We start from the raw sequence: 18360 nt of genomic DNA, 5'->3' as shown, positions 1-18360 counted from the left end.
ATTCACCATCTAACCAAAATCTTACCCTCTCTCCTCCATTCTCTTCCTATCTCTCTCTTCCCTCTCTAAAAATCTAATTTTCTCTTTTTTGGTTATTTCACAAATAAGTCCTATAATTAAATTCCTTGTAGCCTCAGACCTAAAAAAAAAACTGCCCCGTTTAACATAGGTTTATAAGTCAGAAACTTTTATATGTCATGAAATTGTTGTTAAACTTTAAAATTTATAAATTTATATATTCACTTAAGATTACAGCATTTAAATTTTAAGGAAACTTAGATTTTAATTTAAGTGACTTTAAATTGGGTAAAGTGGGTGTTTTATTTCAGTGATTTTAAATTTGACGTGTATCCGTGATAGAACCAATAATTTGGTTATTGGATATGCAATCCAATTTTTTCTTCTTCTAAAACCTGTTATTTAAAAATCTGTTAAAACCTGCAAAAATTCGTCTGGGACAACTGATAGATGAATTTTATTTAATTTTCTGTAGTTTTTAAAATTAGTTGATTCCTTTTTTTCTTTAGTCATATATAATACTCACTAATTTATTTGATTTCTGATTCTTTATCTTTTGAAAAAAAATTCACTATACATCTAAAAATTAAGTGAATAAAAATGAATATAACAAAAATTAATTAATGTGATTTGACAGTTTTTACAATTAGGAGAATTTTTTTTAATTTTATTAAATTTATAAAAAAATCATAATTTCCATAATATTCAAATACATAGATAATGTAGATTTGGTCAAAACACAAAAATTTATCGTAAACTATTATGATATTTTATGAAAAACTAATATCACGACTAAGAAAAAAATATGAGAAAAGTAGATTGAAGTTGTTTTTTTTTCTGTCTATCTTGAACTCCATAACTCTCATGTAGATTAATGTAGTGTTACTTTTTATTCTACTTCATGTAGATCAAATTGAGTTAAGAGGTTATATATTGTAATTTCATAGATTACTTACTATAATAATTTCACAGATTGGTTAGCACAAGCTTCAACTTGACACTATACAAAAATATAATGAAATAACATATTGTTCTCTTTCTTACCACTGCTTCCAAAATTACATGAAGCCTTTGTCTAAGCCCTAAATGTTGCTTCCTGTTTGTAAGAAAGTAAAAAATTTCCAAATTTCAATGGTTCGAACATCTCTTTTCCACGTTGACCTTGTTGTGCCCAATATTATTTCGCATTCCTAAGCCGCAGAAGATTTTATCATCTGCAAAAGATTTTATCATCCTGAGAAAACAATTGGATTAAAGATTTCATACTATCAATATTGGAACGCAGTGGAGTACAACAAAGTGACATGTATATAAAGTATAAACCAAAAATTACTATAAAAAGGTATATAAACCAAAAATAACCTATTCGATAAATACAAAAGTAAACAATATTTAAAAGAAAAAAGGATAGACAAATACTAAACAGACCAAATCAGCTTTAGTTCAACCAAAACAAAATGAATAAATGTTATCCTTTTAAAAGTATGTAATTTATAATAATATATTGTAATAATAATTAAAGTCAGTATTCATTGAATATTTTTAATCCAATATGAGCAAACCAAAACTAAGGAAAATGGAACCAAACCAAAGTTACTTAGATACAATTGTAGAAACGTGAATGTTAATTTCTGAAAATGTTAAAAATGGAGGTCAGATGATAAGAAGGTAAAAACAAAAAATTGTATTGATTAACGTAGAGAAATATTACCTTGTGTCAGCAGAGTTACGTATATCGAAAGTACACTCCCCGCATGTTCTTTACATGTGGCCAATGAGTAGTCAGCCAAAAAAAATCTATCAAATGGATGTAGTCAAACAACATAGGAAACACACATCGATAAATTTGGATATCTTGCTTGCTTTAGTATCTAGGCATAGTAGATTTGGGCTAAAGGGTGCTAAAAAGACCACCAAACGCCAAATATGGTAAATGATGGAAGGTGATTAAACTTAGCGTAGTATCTATACATGACGGTTTATATTTGACTGAAAACACTCGTCTCCGAATTGTGTCCCATTTGTGGTGTAAACCCAAGCAAGCTATTGTTATAACCATTCATATAATGATCATATATCATCGAGGAGAAACTTAAAGGAGTTTAGGTTGTGAATACAGCGATAGAAAACTCACCTGATACTCTTGCCATGACAACCTTCCCAAGTTCCCAGCATCAGAAATATTAATGTATACATCAGACGACTCTAGATCATCCCTCCGGCTTCTGGCACAACCTAGATGTGCGACATCTTGCATACCTTATTATTCCTCTGCATATGAAGCAACATAAAAGATGAATGTAAGAAATATATATACATATATAGTGTGTGTGTGTGTGTGTGTGTGTTTGTGTATTTATACAGAAAGTAGGAAAGATAACATGCAACAATCAACAATACCTGAAGACATCCCATCTTCGACCATATTCAACATGCTGGCCAGAGTTTGAATCTTTCCATCTTGATGCTGAAATAAATGATTATATATTTTAATAAGAGTACAAATATTTCACAAAACGTGGCAGAGATAAAAGAGAGCAAATAAGTTGAAAAAGACTACACATGATAATAAATTTAGAATACTGCATGAGGAGGTATGGTTTGAACAAAAATCATGATCAAATTGCTTACGATTGAGTCGTTCCAAACATCCTAGAGGCTATGACCAAGCATGTCTGTGACCTGGAATAATTATAAATCTTTTTTTATAAAAACTACCTTAACAATCACAATGTATAACCAGGCTCATACTTAAACTTGCCATGTGTATGCAACAAAGGTTACTCTAAGCTGGTACATACCAGGAGCTCCTAATATGTAAAAAAACATGAGCATGTCTTATTGCTTCTTTGTAATTGCCTCATGTAGATTACATCTTTTGCAACCTTTAATAACATAACAGAGGTGAAATTCTGCACCAGTTCTGTCTACTGCATAGTCAAGAAAGGTATCACAAAATGCAAATATGAAACATAATACATGAGTTTTTCGTACATTTAAAACAAAGAAATCAAAGTAATACATATGAAAAATTACTACCTTTGCTTAGAGAGAGAGAGGAGAATATCTTTGGAGTTGCTTCTACATTACTGCATAGACAAACTCGGGGCCTTAGTGTTCACATGGAACCTTCAACAAAGAAGAAACACTATTTTGTAAGATAAAGAATTTTCTATACAAAACCTGTAGCTTACAAATGGATATGTGATACAAAGTTCTCATCTGCTCTTTGTTAATATATATATTTCATGAAATATACTCACAAAAGAAACCATAAAAGACAATGTACCTCTGCCTAATTATGTAATAGTTTTCTTACTTTTCATTTACATTATATTGCACATAGGCAGGATCTTCCTTGGCAAGAAAGTTATGTATCCTTCATAAGGATATATTTACAGAAGAGTCTTTCTCTATCTAATATATATCAGCACTAAAACTTACAGTTTCGGAAGAAGAAAATTCCCTTTTTTTGTTTTGGTAAATAAGAAGAAAAAAATTTCACATATGAAAAATAAAAGCTTGTAACGGGAATGGATGCAGAACACTTCATTGAACTCATTATTTATGAATTTAAAATCGTTTATGACACACTAAAAACTATATAAAAGAAAAGCAACCCGATGGCACATAAGAATTATATCTCCGTGAGACTTGTTAGAGTAATAAATCAGCGTGGTTATTTCAGTAAGAGAAACCAAGTTAGCTTAAAGATGCGACTACCATACAAATCAAGCTAAACAATTTGAGCTACCAACGAAATATTTATGAAAACAGAGAACATGCATCTCACAGGCCAAGCAATTGAAATTGCAAACAAACCATTACTGCAGAAAGAGGAATATCTTCTCAAATGCAACCGTTAAGAGTTTTAAGCCTACCTCTTCCCCTGGCTCTCGCCTACATAAAAGTGGATGGAAACTTTATTTTTGTTAAAGGGATAGTAAAAAGGATATAAGAAGTAACGGGAATGCAGCATCAGAATACCTTATTGGAAGCGATGGATCACCTTGGTCGTTCAAACAAAATATAGCGATGGATCACGGCATGATATATGTCCGGCCAAGAATCGTTCTCATCAGATCGGAGTTGGAGAAGTAGTTCGTGAGAGACGTGAGTAAGATATATAGGGTGAATCTGGTGGAATTAAATCGCTAAGTTGCCATTGTAGTGTTATAGTAATGAGGCTTTGATGAATCGAAGTGGTGGAGAAGTCGTTACGCCGGAGAATCAGAACGTCGAAGTTCGGAATACGAATAGCAAAAGACATGTTGTTTAGTACAAATAAGAAACTTAATAGTTTTGATGGGCTTAGAATGATGACAAAATAGCCTGCTTTAATAAATTACATGGCCTGATTTTGCTGCAAGTTGGATTTGTCCGTGAAATTTAAAAGATGAGATTGTCTGATGTGGCAAAACTTAGAACATAATTGGTTGAATAAAAATGCACACGTGGACTGCTTAAGAGTTGAGGAAATCTCCCTTTTAGTATTGTGATATTTAGTTTTGTTTCTAAGATCTTCCTAAAACGAGGCCTAAGTTGTAATCTACAACTCACGCATTTGTGTTTTCAGAATTAAATTCACTCCATGCCAGTCTGTTGTTCTGATGGGGCGTGGAATGAGGCTTCTAACTGCGGAGGAATGGGATGGACCCTTGTCACCGCTGAAGGATCTTGGCCTTCTATTGGCTCTTCTAGGAATCTGCGACCCGATTTGTCCTTATAATTGCTATCAAGAACCTGATTACTACACCCTATCTCCATGGTCATCTCCACAGCCAAGCAAAGCTCCATCTCCATCAATCTATCAACCATCTCAAGACCCTTCTTCTTCCACAGAAGCCATAACCATCATCACTGTTACAGGTGCGGCCTTAGCCATCCTTCTCACAGGATTCTTTCTTGTAGCTAAATACGTCACAGAGAGCGTTAACCGATCCCTCCGCGAAAGACACCAGTCCCAGAGAGATCTTGGTGACGACACATCTGATGAAGAGTTTCAAGATAGGGAACAAGTGGATCATCCAATATGGTTGATCAGAACAACAGGTCTTCAACAATCGACCATTAACTCGATAACGATATGTACTTACAAGAGAGGAGATGGGTTGATCGAGAGAACAGATTGTCCTGTTTGTCTAAACGAGTTTCAAGAAGACGAAAGTCTTAGGTTGTTGCCTAAATGTAACCACGCTTTTCACATCTCTTGTATCGACACTTGGCTTAGGTCACACACCAACTGTCCTCTGTGTCGAGCTGGTATAGCGATTATTAGTCCACCGTACGCTGGTCTGGTCGATGTAGCTCCCGGAGGGTCAGGATCTCGTTTGGAGAACGATGGAGTTGGATCCGAAACAGAGACGGACGAGCAAGTTAGGCTTTTGGAGGAGTGTACTATTGATTCACTTACATGTGCAAAAAGCCACAAGGAAAGTATAGAATTTCCGGGAGAATCTTGCGAGAATGAGAGTCAGAACGCTACCAGACAAGAGAACAGAGACATCGGGGATGAAGCAAGCTGCTCGGAAGCTCGAGCTTCGATGTCAACATGCTTCAATACGAACAAGAGTTCGGTTTTTCCGCTGTAAGAAGTCTTCCTTCTACTACTAAGTACTAACTACTAAACCATTTTTTGGAACGTATTAAAAGGAGGAAATTGCAATAACAGAAATGTTTTTATAAGTGTATGTACATGTAACTCCAAATAGAAACGACAATAAACTGTATCTTTTTTTTTCTGAAGTGTTTGCTTATGTTTGTTTTATTTTTTTCCATGTACTCAAACACTATTGAACTTTAATACTAAATATAAAATAATATTTGCAATGTCAATCTTCCTATCGGGATTCCGGAACTAAATATGCAACATGAATCCAAAGAGGCATATCCAGACATAAACTAAGTACTCACTCGCGACTCATATAACAAGTTACACCAAATAAAAATGTAGAACAATTAGTTCATATAACTATCATATTGGGTGATATACATATCCTTCTATCAAACATATATAAAGAATATCAAATGTATTTAAAAAATCTAGCATATTATGATACACATAGTAGTGGAAGAGTATGAGATCCAAAAAAAAATTTACTTGGTCTAAGATGACTAGTTAGAAAATCTTAACATATGCTCCACATATATAATATATATATATATATATATAGATCAATAATACTCCTTATGTATCACAATTATGATATTTAATATTTCTGCATATAAATTAAAAACTTGTTTATTTATAGTAATGATTTATTATTTATTTAACCACAATTCAAAATTAGTCAAAAAATAATATTATATTGCACATTAAAATGTCATCTAAATTGATTTAACAATTTTTTATTCTAAAAATGTCACTTAAAATTTAAATTTAATACGAAAGATTATATTTCTTAATTGCTTTAGTGAAGACCTGAGAGGAGTTATTTTCATAAATAATGAAAGAGTAAAGTGTAAAGGTCCACGACTTTACATGCATAAAGAACCCAATTCCACAAATGGCCTAACATTATGCTTATTTTAATCCAATCGGATAATGGGTACATCGGATAATGACCTAACATAATGTGTAAGAAACTATTATGATGTGTATTAAGGTTATACTTATATGAGAAAGTTTAAGATTTAAGATTTGTCTTTCAATTTGGTTCAAAAAAAAAAAGATTTGTCTTTCAGTTTAATGAAAGTCTATTTTCATTTAGATCATATTAATTAAGGGTGCGGAAATATATCATTTCAATCACATCCTTTTTTTTTTTTTCACATCCTAACATATTATTTACAGTTTTACTCCTGGGGAAGTTAAGGAAAAAGTTGGTGATTCAAAATCCCAATCATGAAAAAGATGCTAAATAGAACAGTTAGCTATATAATAGAGGGAATAATGGTCTATTTTGTATAATCACATCAGTAGGCTTTACCTTTTTTTAACTTTTTCTGGCTTTTGGTTTTAACTCCGAAAGTGAAAAACATAGATTCTTATTAAAGATCTTTGATAGGTCTTCATGATACGACAATCATCATCGTCTTGTTCCATGAATCCCACGTACTGTTAGTTCTGTGCATTTGGCGATTAAAAATATTTTTAAGAAAACAATAACTTTTTTTTTCCAAAAGCGTCCAATCATTTTTAAGGATAAAAGTGTATAACACTTGAACTATCTTAAAAAAAAAAATTATACATATATAAAAAAACAAAAATTAACTTCTCATCTTATTAACAATATTTATATGTAATAATCAATTTTACGTACATCAATCCAAGAGAGGAATTGCTAAAGGAGCCTAATGTGGGATCATCAAATCCGTAAAAGAAACCCTATAAACCTAATATGGTTAAAAGGCTCTGCGACAAGATTACCAAAAGTTTCCCAAGTCTAGAACGGAAAGGGTTCCACAATTCCCCTAAGTGCGACCACCCCCAAAACTCATAGAGAACGAACGAAGATAATTCGCCAAAAGTGAAAGGAGAGAGAGATCAGAGGATCAAGTAGGTATCAGAAGAGAAGAAAAATAAATATTTTTATAATTCACTCAAATCGGGTTGAAATAAGAGTATAATTAGCCTCACTTATCTCACCATGACCATTCAATCGTTTTTAAGGTATATAAACACTCGTCAATAAATAGGAGTTTCTTAACACACCTCTCCAAGTCACCAAGTTTGGTTTAGATGCCCTTTAATTACTTTCAAGATTTTGGTTACTCACCTATAGACAGTGGCGGAGCCAGCATCATCTCTCGTAGGGGTCATTTATTAAAATAATTATATAATACTACTAAAAAAAAATTAAGATGGGTCAAAGTACATGTTCGAACTAGTGTCATGGGGGTCAAACTAATGGATTTCAACCAAATGTTCCAGCCAAAATCAATTATACATAAGCTAAACTCATTTATTTGTAGAAGTCATGTGGGTCAACTGACCCCCCTCTCCACCATATGGCTCCGCCACTGCCTATAGATCGATTTCTAACAAAAAACGTTAAGAAGCGGAATGTACTCAGTATTCATATTCCCGCGGGCAGTGTAGCTTGATTCGGTCGGTATATATATGTAAATTTTAATTATTTTCTTCGTGATTTATTTTCCCATACATTTTGTTACAATTATTGCAAACCATTTGTTCAGTACTATACAATTAAGACAGTCATGAAAAAACATGAAATCACTGGAGTAAAAGAGCATATTCATTCTTGATTCTCCTTGACAAAAACTACACTTTCTTACAAAGCATCATTGTCGGTGAGAAATTTAAAAGCCTATATATTCAGCTCGTGTTTGTGTAAGGAGAAATACTCTAATTAAGAAAAACGCAAAAGAAAAAAAATTATAAACCTAATTTGCTCAAGAAACTTACATTTCTAAATCAACATATTTCAAAAAGTTTTTTTGCCAAATATATGAAAAAAAAATAATTTTGATCCTCTGATATATTATCATACTATTGAGATACCCATAGGCGACAGTGTAGGCAAACGAACTATGTAAGATCTAATTTTGCGGTGCTCTCGAATTCTTCTACGTTCTTAAACGAAATGGAACTTTGATCAGTGGCTTACCATCGTACATTACAATTACACAACCTTGCCATGATTTTCTCGGAGAGCAAATGCTAAGTTTGAATGATGGGCGGCTAAATAGGGATAATAAAATCAAAGGACGCATGAAACATATCATCATATATCAAAAGTAAAAAACACAAAAAGACCCATGAAAAGTTAAATATTGTTATTTATTTTAATATAAGAAATAGAGTAAATTATCACACATGAAAAATTAGAGTTCCTCTAAATGTGTCATAACTAAAATTCAACTATATCAGCTTAAGGGTGACTCTTCTTCGATCCTCATAAGGATTTGATTCACAGCTGCTGCAATATCTTCCACTGTATTCAATTGGCTCCCTTCTTCAACCTGAATCAATCCATTTTTCTTATTAAAAATTAAAGAAAATTTAAAAATATAAATTACGTGTGTGAAAAGGATGATTCAGTAAGAAAAAGTAGAGTGAACAATAATAAAAGAAAATGTATATATTTCGAGGAATGAGCTTATGAATATGTACTGAAACAAGTGGCGTCATTTCGTTTCTGCCGTGCACAGTGCATCCACAGTTCTGTGACCACGAAAGTTTCCACAGTACACATATCTATCAGACTAACACACATGCATAGGCATGTCATCTTTTTGGTCCCTGATTCTTACAAGATTCATTATTTTGACACATATTTTTTTATAAATAAAAAATGATGATTTTGACCCCTCAATAATTGAGGCCGGCATTAACCAAGTAAAAAAAACGAACGGTTTTCATTATTATACAAAACCTTTTTGGCCCAGACATTAAAATCTCAAGACGTACGAATGAGGGACAAATTAATTAAATGTGCGACAAAAAGACACATATTAATAAAACTTCCGTGATGGGAAAATAATCTATGAATCATTGACCCATAACTAGCAATCAGAACACTGAGAACAGTGATTATATTAGTGATCCAGTAAACCACTTTAATTTGGATTTGCAACACAATATAAAACCCTATATCTATCTTATTAAAACTCAAGTACAAAATTGGAGTGTTTGGAGACTTGAATAGGACTTTTAAAAATTTGGAGTGTTTGGAAACATGGATTGCAGTCTTTTAAAAAAATATATTTTTGTTTGAAAACAATGATAGTAGTATTAAGAAAAAAAGTAATGGGCTTATGTTTTTTAAAAATATTGAAAGTTATCTAGGCCACTTTTAAAATATACCAAAATGGGTCAATCTAATTCCCTAAAATTTTTTTTTCTAAACTAACCATAAAACAAAATTTAAACTTTATATACATATTTCAAATCAAAATAATAATTCAAATTTGATTTATATCAAAAATTGATTCAAAAATATACATATATTCAAAAATGGATTTTTACTAAACTATTTTTCAATAACCATTATAAAAAAATATTGTCAATATATATAAGAAAAATATAATACAAAGCCCAATTTGAAATACCAACTCAAATTATGGTTTTCATATTTCATATTAAGTTTTAAAAATATAATATATGTAATTATTTATATGATGGTATGTATAAAATACTATTAATTATATGATTACTTATATGATGGTACATATAAAATACGATTAATTATATGATGATAAAATACGATATATAATAATGACTAGGGATGGGCTTTTGGATACCCATACGGGTTTAGTTCTGATCGGTTTGTATTTTGGGTTTTCGGGGTCAAAGATTTCAGCCTTATTAGAATGTTTCTAAATTTTGGTTTGAGTTCGATTTGGATCTTTGCGGGTTTGGTTTGGGTTTGGATAACTAATTTAAATTATTTTTAAAGTCTTAAATCATTATATATTTTAAATTTCTCAAAATGTATAAATAAAATAATATATTATGTATAAATTTGAATAACATATGTCATAATACTTAAACTTAACATATCAATTGGCTTGATTTAAAATTTTGGATACGAAATCAATAATTATTTTAAGTATTTTTGGTGATTTGAGTATACTTTAACTATTTCAGATATTTACTTTTGACTATCTATATATATTTTCAAGTATTTAAACCAATTTAAAAGTATCATTTTTGATGTTTTATATACGTTAAATCTAAAAATAATTAATATATATAAGTATATAAATCTATTTTTAGATAAATTCGGATAACTAAATACTTCGGTTCGGATCAGATTCGGTTCTCTAAATAACAAAATTTTGAATAATTAGAATATTTAATCAATTTATGTTTGGGTTTGGTACTATATCTTTGGATCGGTATCGGTTATGTTCCTCGGATTCATTTTTCTAAATCCTAATAATTACATGAAAAACAAATATCAACATATTTTTCAAAATATACACCCGCGCGCCTGCGCGGGTCAAAATCTAGTACAGTATTATATGTCACCCTAACTTTAATTTCGTCATGAAGCTAAATATATTGAAAACAAAAACAAAAACAAAACAAAAATCCAAGAAGTGAGAAAAAAGTACCTTTAGGCTGATAGAATAGAGGACAGAGTCGTCATGAGTGGTGACATTGAGATGAAGAAGTGTGAGCCGTAGGCTCTGTATCGATGCCACGAGTTTAAGAAGCTGTTTCGGTCTCTTCTTAGCAAGTATCTTCACACTTGCATGGCTTTCCACCATCGTCACCTCTATCTCCGCCGTCCCTTCAGCCACAGATGATGACGAAGGCCGGCTCGAGTATTGAGGAAATGCAAAGAAATCTGAGAACGGTCCGGATGAGCTGGCGGTGATTGTGTTGTTCTTGTCGCCGACGGTGGATCTGGTCTCTTTTGTGGCGGTGGTCTTTACCTGAGGCTCCATTGATTGTAATTGATGTTCAAGCTCCTTTAAGTAGTTAATGGCTCCGCCTACTATTGACGCTTGATCTCCCTTTAACCATCACCAACCATATGTTTAGCTCATAGAAAATGGAAAACATATTTCAAAAGCACAATCAAAGATTTATATCCACACCTTTTAAATATTTTAATATTCTCACAATTTATCATGCATATATAATATCTACATTACTTTTTAGTGCAATGATGTTCAAGACTTTTATTTATGCTCCCACAGTTCCACTACAAAAAAAATATCTATAGAGAGACTACATGATCTTATATTACGAAAACAATAACATTCTTTGTATCAATTATTGTGTCAACATAACGGCTTTCATTCATCCATCATTTTTTTATAATCAACCTTATGTCTAAACGTATGCACATATACATGCATATAGACTATGTATGTCCTCATGAAACTAGAAGTCTAGAACATAGGCTTTGGCTTTTTCTTACTTATCGTTTCTTTACTTCTACGCGTGAAGAAACTATTTCACGCGCTCACACACACACACATATACATATATAGATACTGTATGTAGAGACTAACCCTCTGAGAATAACAAGGTGGCATGAGAGAACGGAGAGCGGCGAGGTACTCGTTCATTTGTTTCCGGCGATTTCTCTCGACGGCGATGTGAGTCATCCTCTGGTTCTCGATCTCTTCTTTGTTCTTGTTACTCCTAGTCCTTCTCCTCTTCCTCCTCTCTCCTCCAGTAGCCGCCATATCCGAGGGCGGAGGATGGTTCTTGGTGTCGACGGTAGATCCATAAGGAAGCTCGTGTAGTGGCCACTGAAGATCCACCTGATCGTTGTAACTATAATCAACACTGTTATCTCCGCCTTTACCGTTGTAGTTAATACTCCCAAACCCTTGTCTTTGTTCTTGCCCTAGCTTAATGTTATTCTTGGTGTCTAGTGGATCTTGATCTTCCCCTTGTTGAAAGTATAAATCGTGAAACGGAAAGTCTTTGCAGGAGCTGTAGGACAATGGATCTTGCAGGTAAACAACAGTCTCTAAGGCCATAATTAGCTACAAAATTAGTTGAAAGTATACTAAAAAAAATATGAAAAGGGTCCGAGAGAGAGAGAAAAGAAAGACAGAAAGTGTTTCTCTCTCTTTTTGTTTCGATAGGTAGACAAGTCAAAAGGTAAAGACACACTATAGGCAAATTAAACTTGTAATGATACCTCTACAGTAATAAAAAGATTAATAGAAAACATTTCTCTAAAAACTCAGCAAAACTGAAGAACAAAAGGAAAGAGAAAAGAAACAAGTAGGTCAAACAAGATCGTGGTTTAGATGGATGGAAGAGAGGAGAAGCTTGTGAGGGTATAAGGCTGATATATATATTCGTAATAACAGAATAAGTACCAAAGAAAATCGAATCAACTGAGCTAAAGAGTAGAAGATATAGAGAGAGATGTTGTATGTTTTGTTTTGCACGTGAGACTATAGACCGGTCCGCAAACCCAGAGAAAAGATTCTGTGTGTTTTGGCAGGCTTTGGGGTTTTGTCTAGTTACACTCATGTTCTAGGAGAGAGATATAACAAGTTGAAGTCTCAAGACTCTCAACTTTATACGTTGCTATGAATTAATGTTTTTTTGCCGTATATCAGATGCGTCGCTATAATCAAATGAAAACTAAAATTAATTCAATTTTTTTTTAGATTAATGAAAGTTAAAATCAGTAAAAATAATTCTGAACTGCTTGGGATTAATTATAATAATTATTGGGGTAGTATATCTATAACCTTTTAGGTGTTCAATTAATATTTTGCTTCTATGGTGCGTCTGCGTGGTAATGCGTATAGATAGAGATGTATATAAATCCAAGTTTTTTTTGTTGTTTCTATGTATCAGCCGACGTCAAAGCTTTATAAGTTCGAAATCTTAGGCTATTTATACGAGTAATTTTTTCCCGCGAATGATGCGGAGACTACGACCGCTGATTTATTCTTTTTATTAACTCATATATATCGTTCAATCACATAATCCTACTCGTAATGGAATAACTGTAAGAACATTAAAAATCATGCATATGACCTAAAGCTTATTGCCTTTATAATAGATACATAATTACATATATTGTATCTGGTGGTTTATAGTTTATAGAGTTGAAATTCATTTTCAAACCAGCAAGTATGTATATTAAATTGTATAAATGTATATATACTAATTCTAAGTAAAATTTTGGCTTTTTAGAAGTACATAATCTTAACAACGTTGAATATAATTTTGTATAGAGACATTCATTTATTTGCTTATGACCTTTGTATAAGAGGCAATTGTCGGGAAAATATGGATACTAAACGGAATGAATGATTGTGAAAGGTCTTTTAATTTTTGTGGCTTCATTGAAAGTTTACTAATGCTTCTGTATTAGAAGGTCTAAATTGCACATTCCTGAAAAAATGTTTTATTAATTAATTATGCAAATTAATAGAGAAACACAAGAAATCTTCAGTACAGTACAAGTAAAATCGGTTTAGCATAGATTATAAGAAGGCTTGAAAATGGTGTAGTGTAAGACGACAAACAGAACGATATCTAGAAAATTCATAAATAGTAGATGATGTACGTATATTATATGTAATCTAGGTGACATATGCTATATCATCCTTGAAATTTGTAAATCTTTTTACGTTATGAAGTCTCGTTTATCGTCATCTAACTTAAATTGCGTTGGCAAGGTTATTCTGAAATTGTATGGTGGATATTTTCTTTTAAACAAAAAGTGGAAACATAAATTTATCAATACGTGCACATACAACCACACAATTTCATAGTAAACATTGTTGCTATGTTTTGGACATTTAAAATGATATGAGAGTCATCGTACGTGCATATGTATGTAGCTTGTATATGCGCAACTATTTTGTTGTTTTACGTATGAAGACGCTTTATAGCGTAAACGATACAGTCTCACTGTACAGCATATCACATAGGTATCATATATGTGAAAATACATTCCGTATATTTAATACTGGTGTATACTAAATCCGCTGCTAATGTAAAAACGCATATACAAAATTATGTATATTCGATTAAAAGATAACATATATTCAGTTTTTCACCAATGTTTGGTTCAAACGTTTTGTTTATACATAAGAAAAAATTTGGAGGCCCGAAATTAACCCTTTGATATATGATATCATTTAGAGCATAAATCATTTCTTCCAAATGTATTAGAAATGCCTAACTCAATCTGTAAAAATAAGGTGGAACAAACACCCCAGGACCACCAACGAGTTAGTTGTTAAAACGTCTTTAATAACAGGAATACTAGCAAAACAACAAATTCCGATGGAGCTATATATAATCAACCTTAAAATCAATTACCCGTTTAAACAACCTACTTGTATAGTATAAATTAAGAGAAAACATGAAAAGAGATGAAAGTTACCTTTTAGCCGTTTTCGACTCTCTACTTCTGGCCGCTTCATGCATTTATTTTTTAAATACGAAATGATTTGGAGTATAAGAGTTTACATGACTATCATAAGTATTCGCATGTTCTGAAAATGGTGATCATAGCAGTCCATCTTTCAAATTAAAAAAAAACATGCATCCAGAAATGGCAAAAGTTAACAGTCACATTTAATTTCCATACACGGTCAAAATTAATCATAAAGCAAAACTCACGGATAACAATAGGAATAACATTTCGGTGTGTGGGGTAATTTCTTTACTAATGTAATCATATCACGTTCAAACAAAGTATTATTGACGTTGACATATGTAAAAACTAAAGAAGATGATAGCCAACTAATTTGTATACAGTATTGATTAACTAGCTATGTGTGTGTCATGTTTCCATTGGTCTGATTTAACCATTGTACCAATTAAAATTATCGAACTTTAATCCGGAAGAGAAGATGTGAGAATGATGGCTATGATACGACTTAGGGAGTTAGGGTTGCTATGTAACAAAATTGGTTGTTCAGTTATACCAACCGAGAGGGACAACAACTTAAATGTGATCCAACAAAAAATCATAGAGAACAAAAGAAAATCATTTCATCAGAAGAATCCGAAGGATCTCAAAATAAATCTTTAGCTATGATTCTCTTGTCTCCTCTGTGTACCTATATTTCTAATCGAACTTTTTCTTGACCGAAAAGGATACAATACTTTCAAAACCATCCAAGTAAGTATCCTAGTAGGAAAAAACTATTCCACGATTGCAAAGCTTGAAAAAATCATCTGTTGTTTTTTTTCAAGGTCGTGAAAACTCTAATTGATATAACATGAGACATCTACAAGAGCAGACACAGCGTCAATTTGAAGAAAGAAAAACATCACTAAACCGGGTTAAGATCTGAAAGATGATCAATTAAACTGCATGGCATTTTGTATATAATACATATTACGCATATTATATTTTATTCACACAACTTATATCATTATTTCATAAACTATAAAATTTGGTTAGAGCTGCTATATATTGGCGATGGAGTTAAAGAAGTAAATTTGAAAAAAGAACGAGAGGAGAGTGATGAGCCATGTGAGTGGCTCACACAACACTCTTCGTCTCTCTCTCATAATAGTCTCAAACACTTGTCTTCTTTCGTTTCCCAATAAACCAATCCAAAGTGCTCTTTCTCTCTCTATTCCGATCAAAAAGTTGAGTAGCTTTCTGCAGCAGTTCCATTTCCAATGTCCTTGTTTCCCGTCAAGCTTGATATCAACCTTTAATAAACTACACTTGATTAAATCCACGATGAATCAAATTATTCTCTTATATCAAATGGGTTAAGTTATTAGTTGACATAGTGATCTCCAAAGATTGATGTCTTCTCACGTTTATTTCAAAAATATATACTTCACGGCTTCACATAATACATTATTGTTTAGTAATAAAATCATGCATTTCTGTAAGAATAGTAATGAATTTTAAAATGCCTTTTTTGGACAAATGAATTATGCATTATCAATGTTTTGTATATATAAACTCCCCATCCGTAACTAGTATGCTATACACTATAACTAGTTGATTCAGCCCGACAGCTTGAATATATAAATACGAATAGTTACATATCTAAATAGTTTTCTATCGGCTCAATAAAATTTCAAAATTCGATAATGACCCTAATTTCCAGCAAGACATTCCATACGGTTTTTTGGTTTCTGATGGTTTGTAATATTAATATTTATATACAATATGTCAATATCTAAGCACTTTTTTTTACTAAAACCGAAGAGGTTTTTTCTTGTGGGGTGTGATAATTTCCAGTAAATAACATTTTTTATTGATACAATTTTATCAGATTCCTATCCAACTTGAATTAAACTATGATCGAACCCAAAATAATCTTAGGGCACTACACTGCAACAACGATTTTTCAATTCTTAATTTACTCGGGGACATATACTCAAATAACACGTCGCAAGTTTTCCTTTGTCGTATGCAGTTAGATGTACGCTCCTCTACATTTCTCATGTCCTTATTAGTTACACGTCTTTATTTTGATCAATTACTCAAACTTAAGAACGTAATTATTTAGTCTAACTTTTCGTAAATTATTCGCAATGTCGTGGCCATACCTTCGTTGGATTATGGGGCGCATATATTAAATGAATTTTATTTGATTTATCAGTTTTCCTCTACCTTTTTCTAACGGTATATATATTACCGCACTCTGTAAAATGTAAAGCTTAGTTTCACAGTAACTAAATATTTCAAAACAGGAAAAAACAATTAAAAAAAGAAAAGTGTTTTGCTAGTATATTATAGATATTTAGATCTTGATTTATATACTCTTAATCTACATTTTAAAATAATTCGCTGAGATTAGCATGTGGTTTAAGCGGAAACTCCGCTACCTGAAATTCCAACCCGAGGACTGTACTTGTTCGAATCATGTGTTATGTTCGTAATATTCTATCTATAAGTTTTGTCTTAGTTAGAATATAAAAACAATCGGTGAATGACTAGATGCTTTATATGTCAATATATATAGGGTACAACTGTACGTGTTTTTGGGCTCAAATGAATAACCTCATCAGCCATCACATGCTATTATAAATCCATGGAACACCCCGCCCCCCCCAATGATTTGATGCTGGGAGTGAGACTAATATTGATATTAGTTCCATTCAAAACTATAAAAAAGGAATTGTAGGGATCTTATTTAAACATTATATGATATGTAGTGCAGATAATAGTTACAGCATGGGAGTTTAGCTAGCTGTAAAAAGAGTCAAAGTCATCCTTTATTATATACTGTATTTCCCTAGAGACAGTGCATCTGTAATTAGCTATACAAATAGGTTGCAGGGTTTGAGTTTTCTTTAGCGAACATGCCATGGTTCCTTTTTTTTGTCACCTCAAATTTTATTACACAAACACACATTATCGACCAAAAACGGGATCTAAAATCCGAAAAGAGATAAACAAGCCGTCGATTATATGATACCTCACCATACCAGTCATCACATTGTCATGTAATAGAAAACCCTCATATTTAGTAGTTATTTAATTACTAGAATCTCAGCATAACAAAAATTAAACTCTTGATACAAAACACAAATGAGATTATAAGCCAGATCCACTATGTGTATTGTGTTGTGTACACTATACGAAGCGTCAACTTTTGCATGATTTAAGATCTCTAGAACACCTGCACTCTGGACCTCACATTATATTCAGTTCACCATCTATATTCAGATATATTTTATAAATATGCATTATATATAAGCGTAAAATTATTGAGACAGCTGATACACAAATCACAATCAATGCAATATATAAAAACTAATTCAATATTTCCTTATTCGCATTAACAACTACGGATAGATTAATTACAATTCAATTAAGACAACTTAATTAATAAGCGTTGGTATTCTTAGTTTATGAATTAGGATTGATTATGATACTTTGCACCAAGAGTTTTGATGATTTTCCCTTTTATCATTGGTTTTAATGTTTCCTTACATTAGGTTAGGCATTTTTCTTT

At 32.1% G+C, this 18360-nt stretch overlaps 2 protein-coding genes across 3 annotated transcripts; one reads left to right on the top strand and one right to left on the bottom strand.

The window, feature by feature from the left end:
- The first annotated feature begins 2345 nt into the window (after positions 1–2345).
- On the top strand, positions 2346–6990 carry LOC103831730 (RING-H2 finger protein ATL54). The gene has a single exon (XM_033275739.1). The coding sequence runs from the start codon at positions 4629–4631 to the stop codon at positions 5607–5609; it is 981 nt and encodes a 326-aa protein (XP_033131630.1). The 5' UTR covers positions 2346–4628; the 3' UTR covers positions 5610–6990.
- Positions 6991–8685: 1695 nt separating this feature from the next.
- LOC103831728 (transcription factor bHLH96) lies at positions 8686–18287 on the bottom strand. 2 transcript variants are annotated; one of them, XM_009107631.3, is made up of 3 exons: positions 11950–18287; positions 11041–11445; positions 8686–8943 (listed from the first exon to the last, which is right to left on the bottom strand). In XM_009107631.3, the coding sequence occupies exons 1-3, from the start codon at positions 12424–12426 to the stop codon at positions 8848–8850; spliced, it is 978 nt and encodes a 325-aa protein (XP_009105879.1). In that variant the 5' UTR covers positions 12427–18287; the 3' UTR covers positions 8686–8847. The 2 variants fall into 2 exon arrangements, with proteins under 2 accessions (XP_009105879.1, XP_033131631.1); XM_033275740.1 differs by lacking the exon at positions 8686–8943 and adding an exon at positions 9220–9577 and having other exon boundaries at positions 10938–11445.
- Between the last annotated feature and the right edge of the window lie 73 nt (positions 18288–18360).

The sequence above is a fragment of the Brassica rapa genome, chromosome A07 (assembly GCF_000309985.2).
Source record: "Brassica rapa cultivar Chiifu-401-42 chromosome A07, CAAS_Brap_v3.01, whole genome shotgun sequence".
In the NCBI taxonomy this organism is placed as follows: domain Eukaryota; kingdom Viridiplantae; phylum Streptophyta; class Magnoliopsida; order Brassicales; family Brassicaceae; genus Brassica; species Brassica rapa.
Note: the sequence above shows the minus strand (reverse complement) of the source record. Positions and strands in the feature narration are given on the sequence as shown.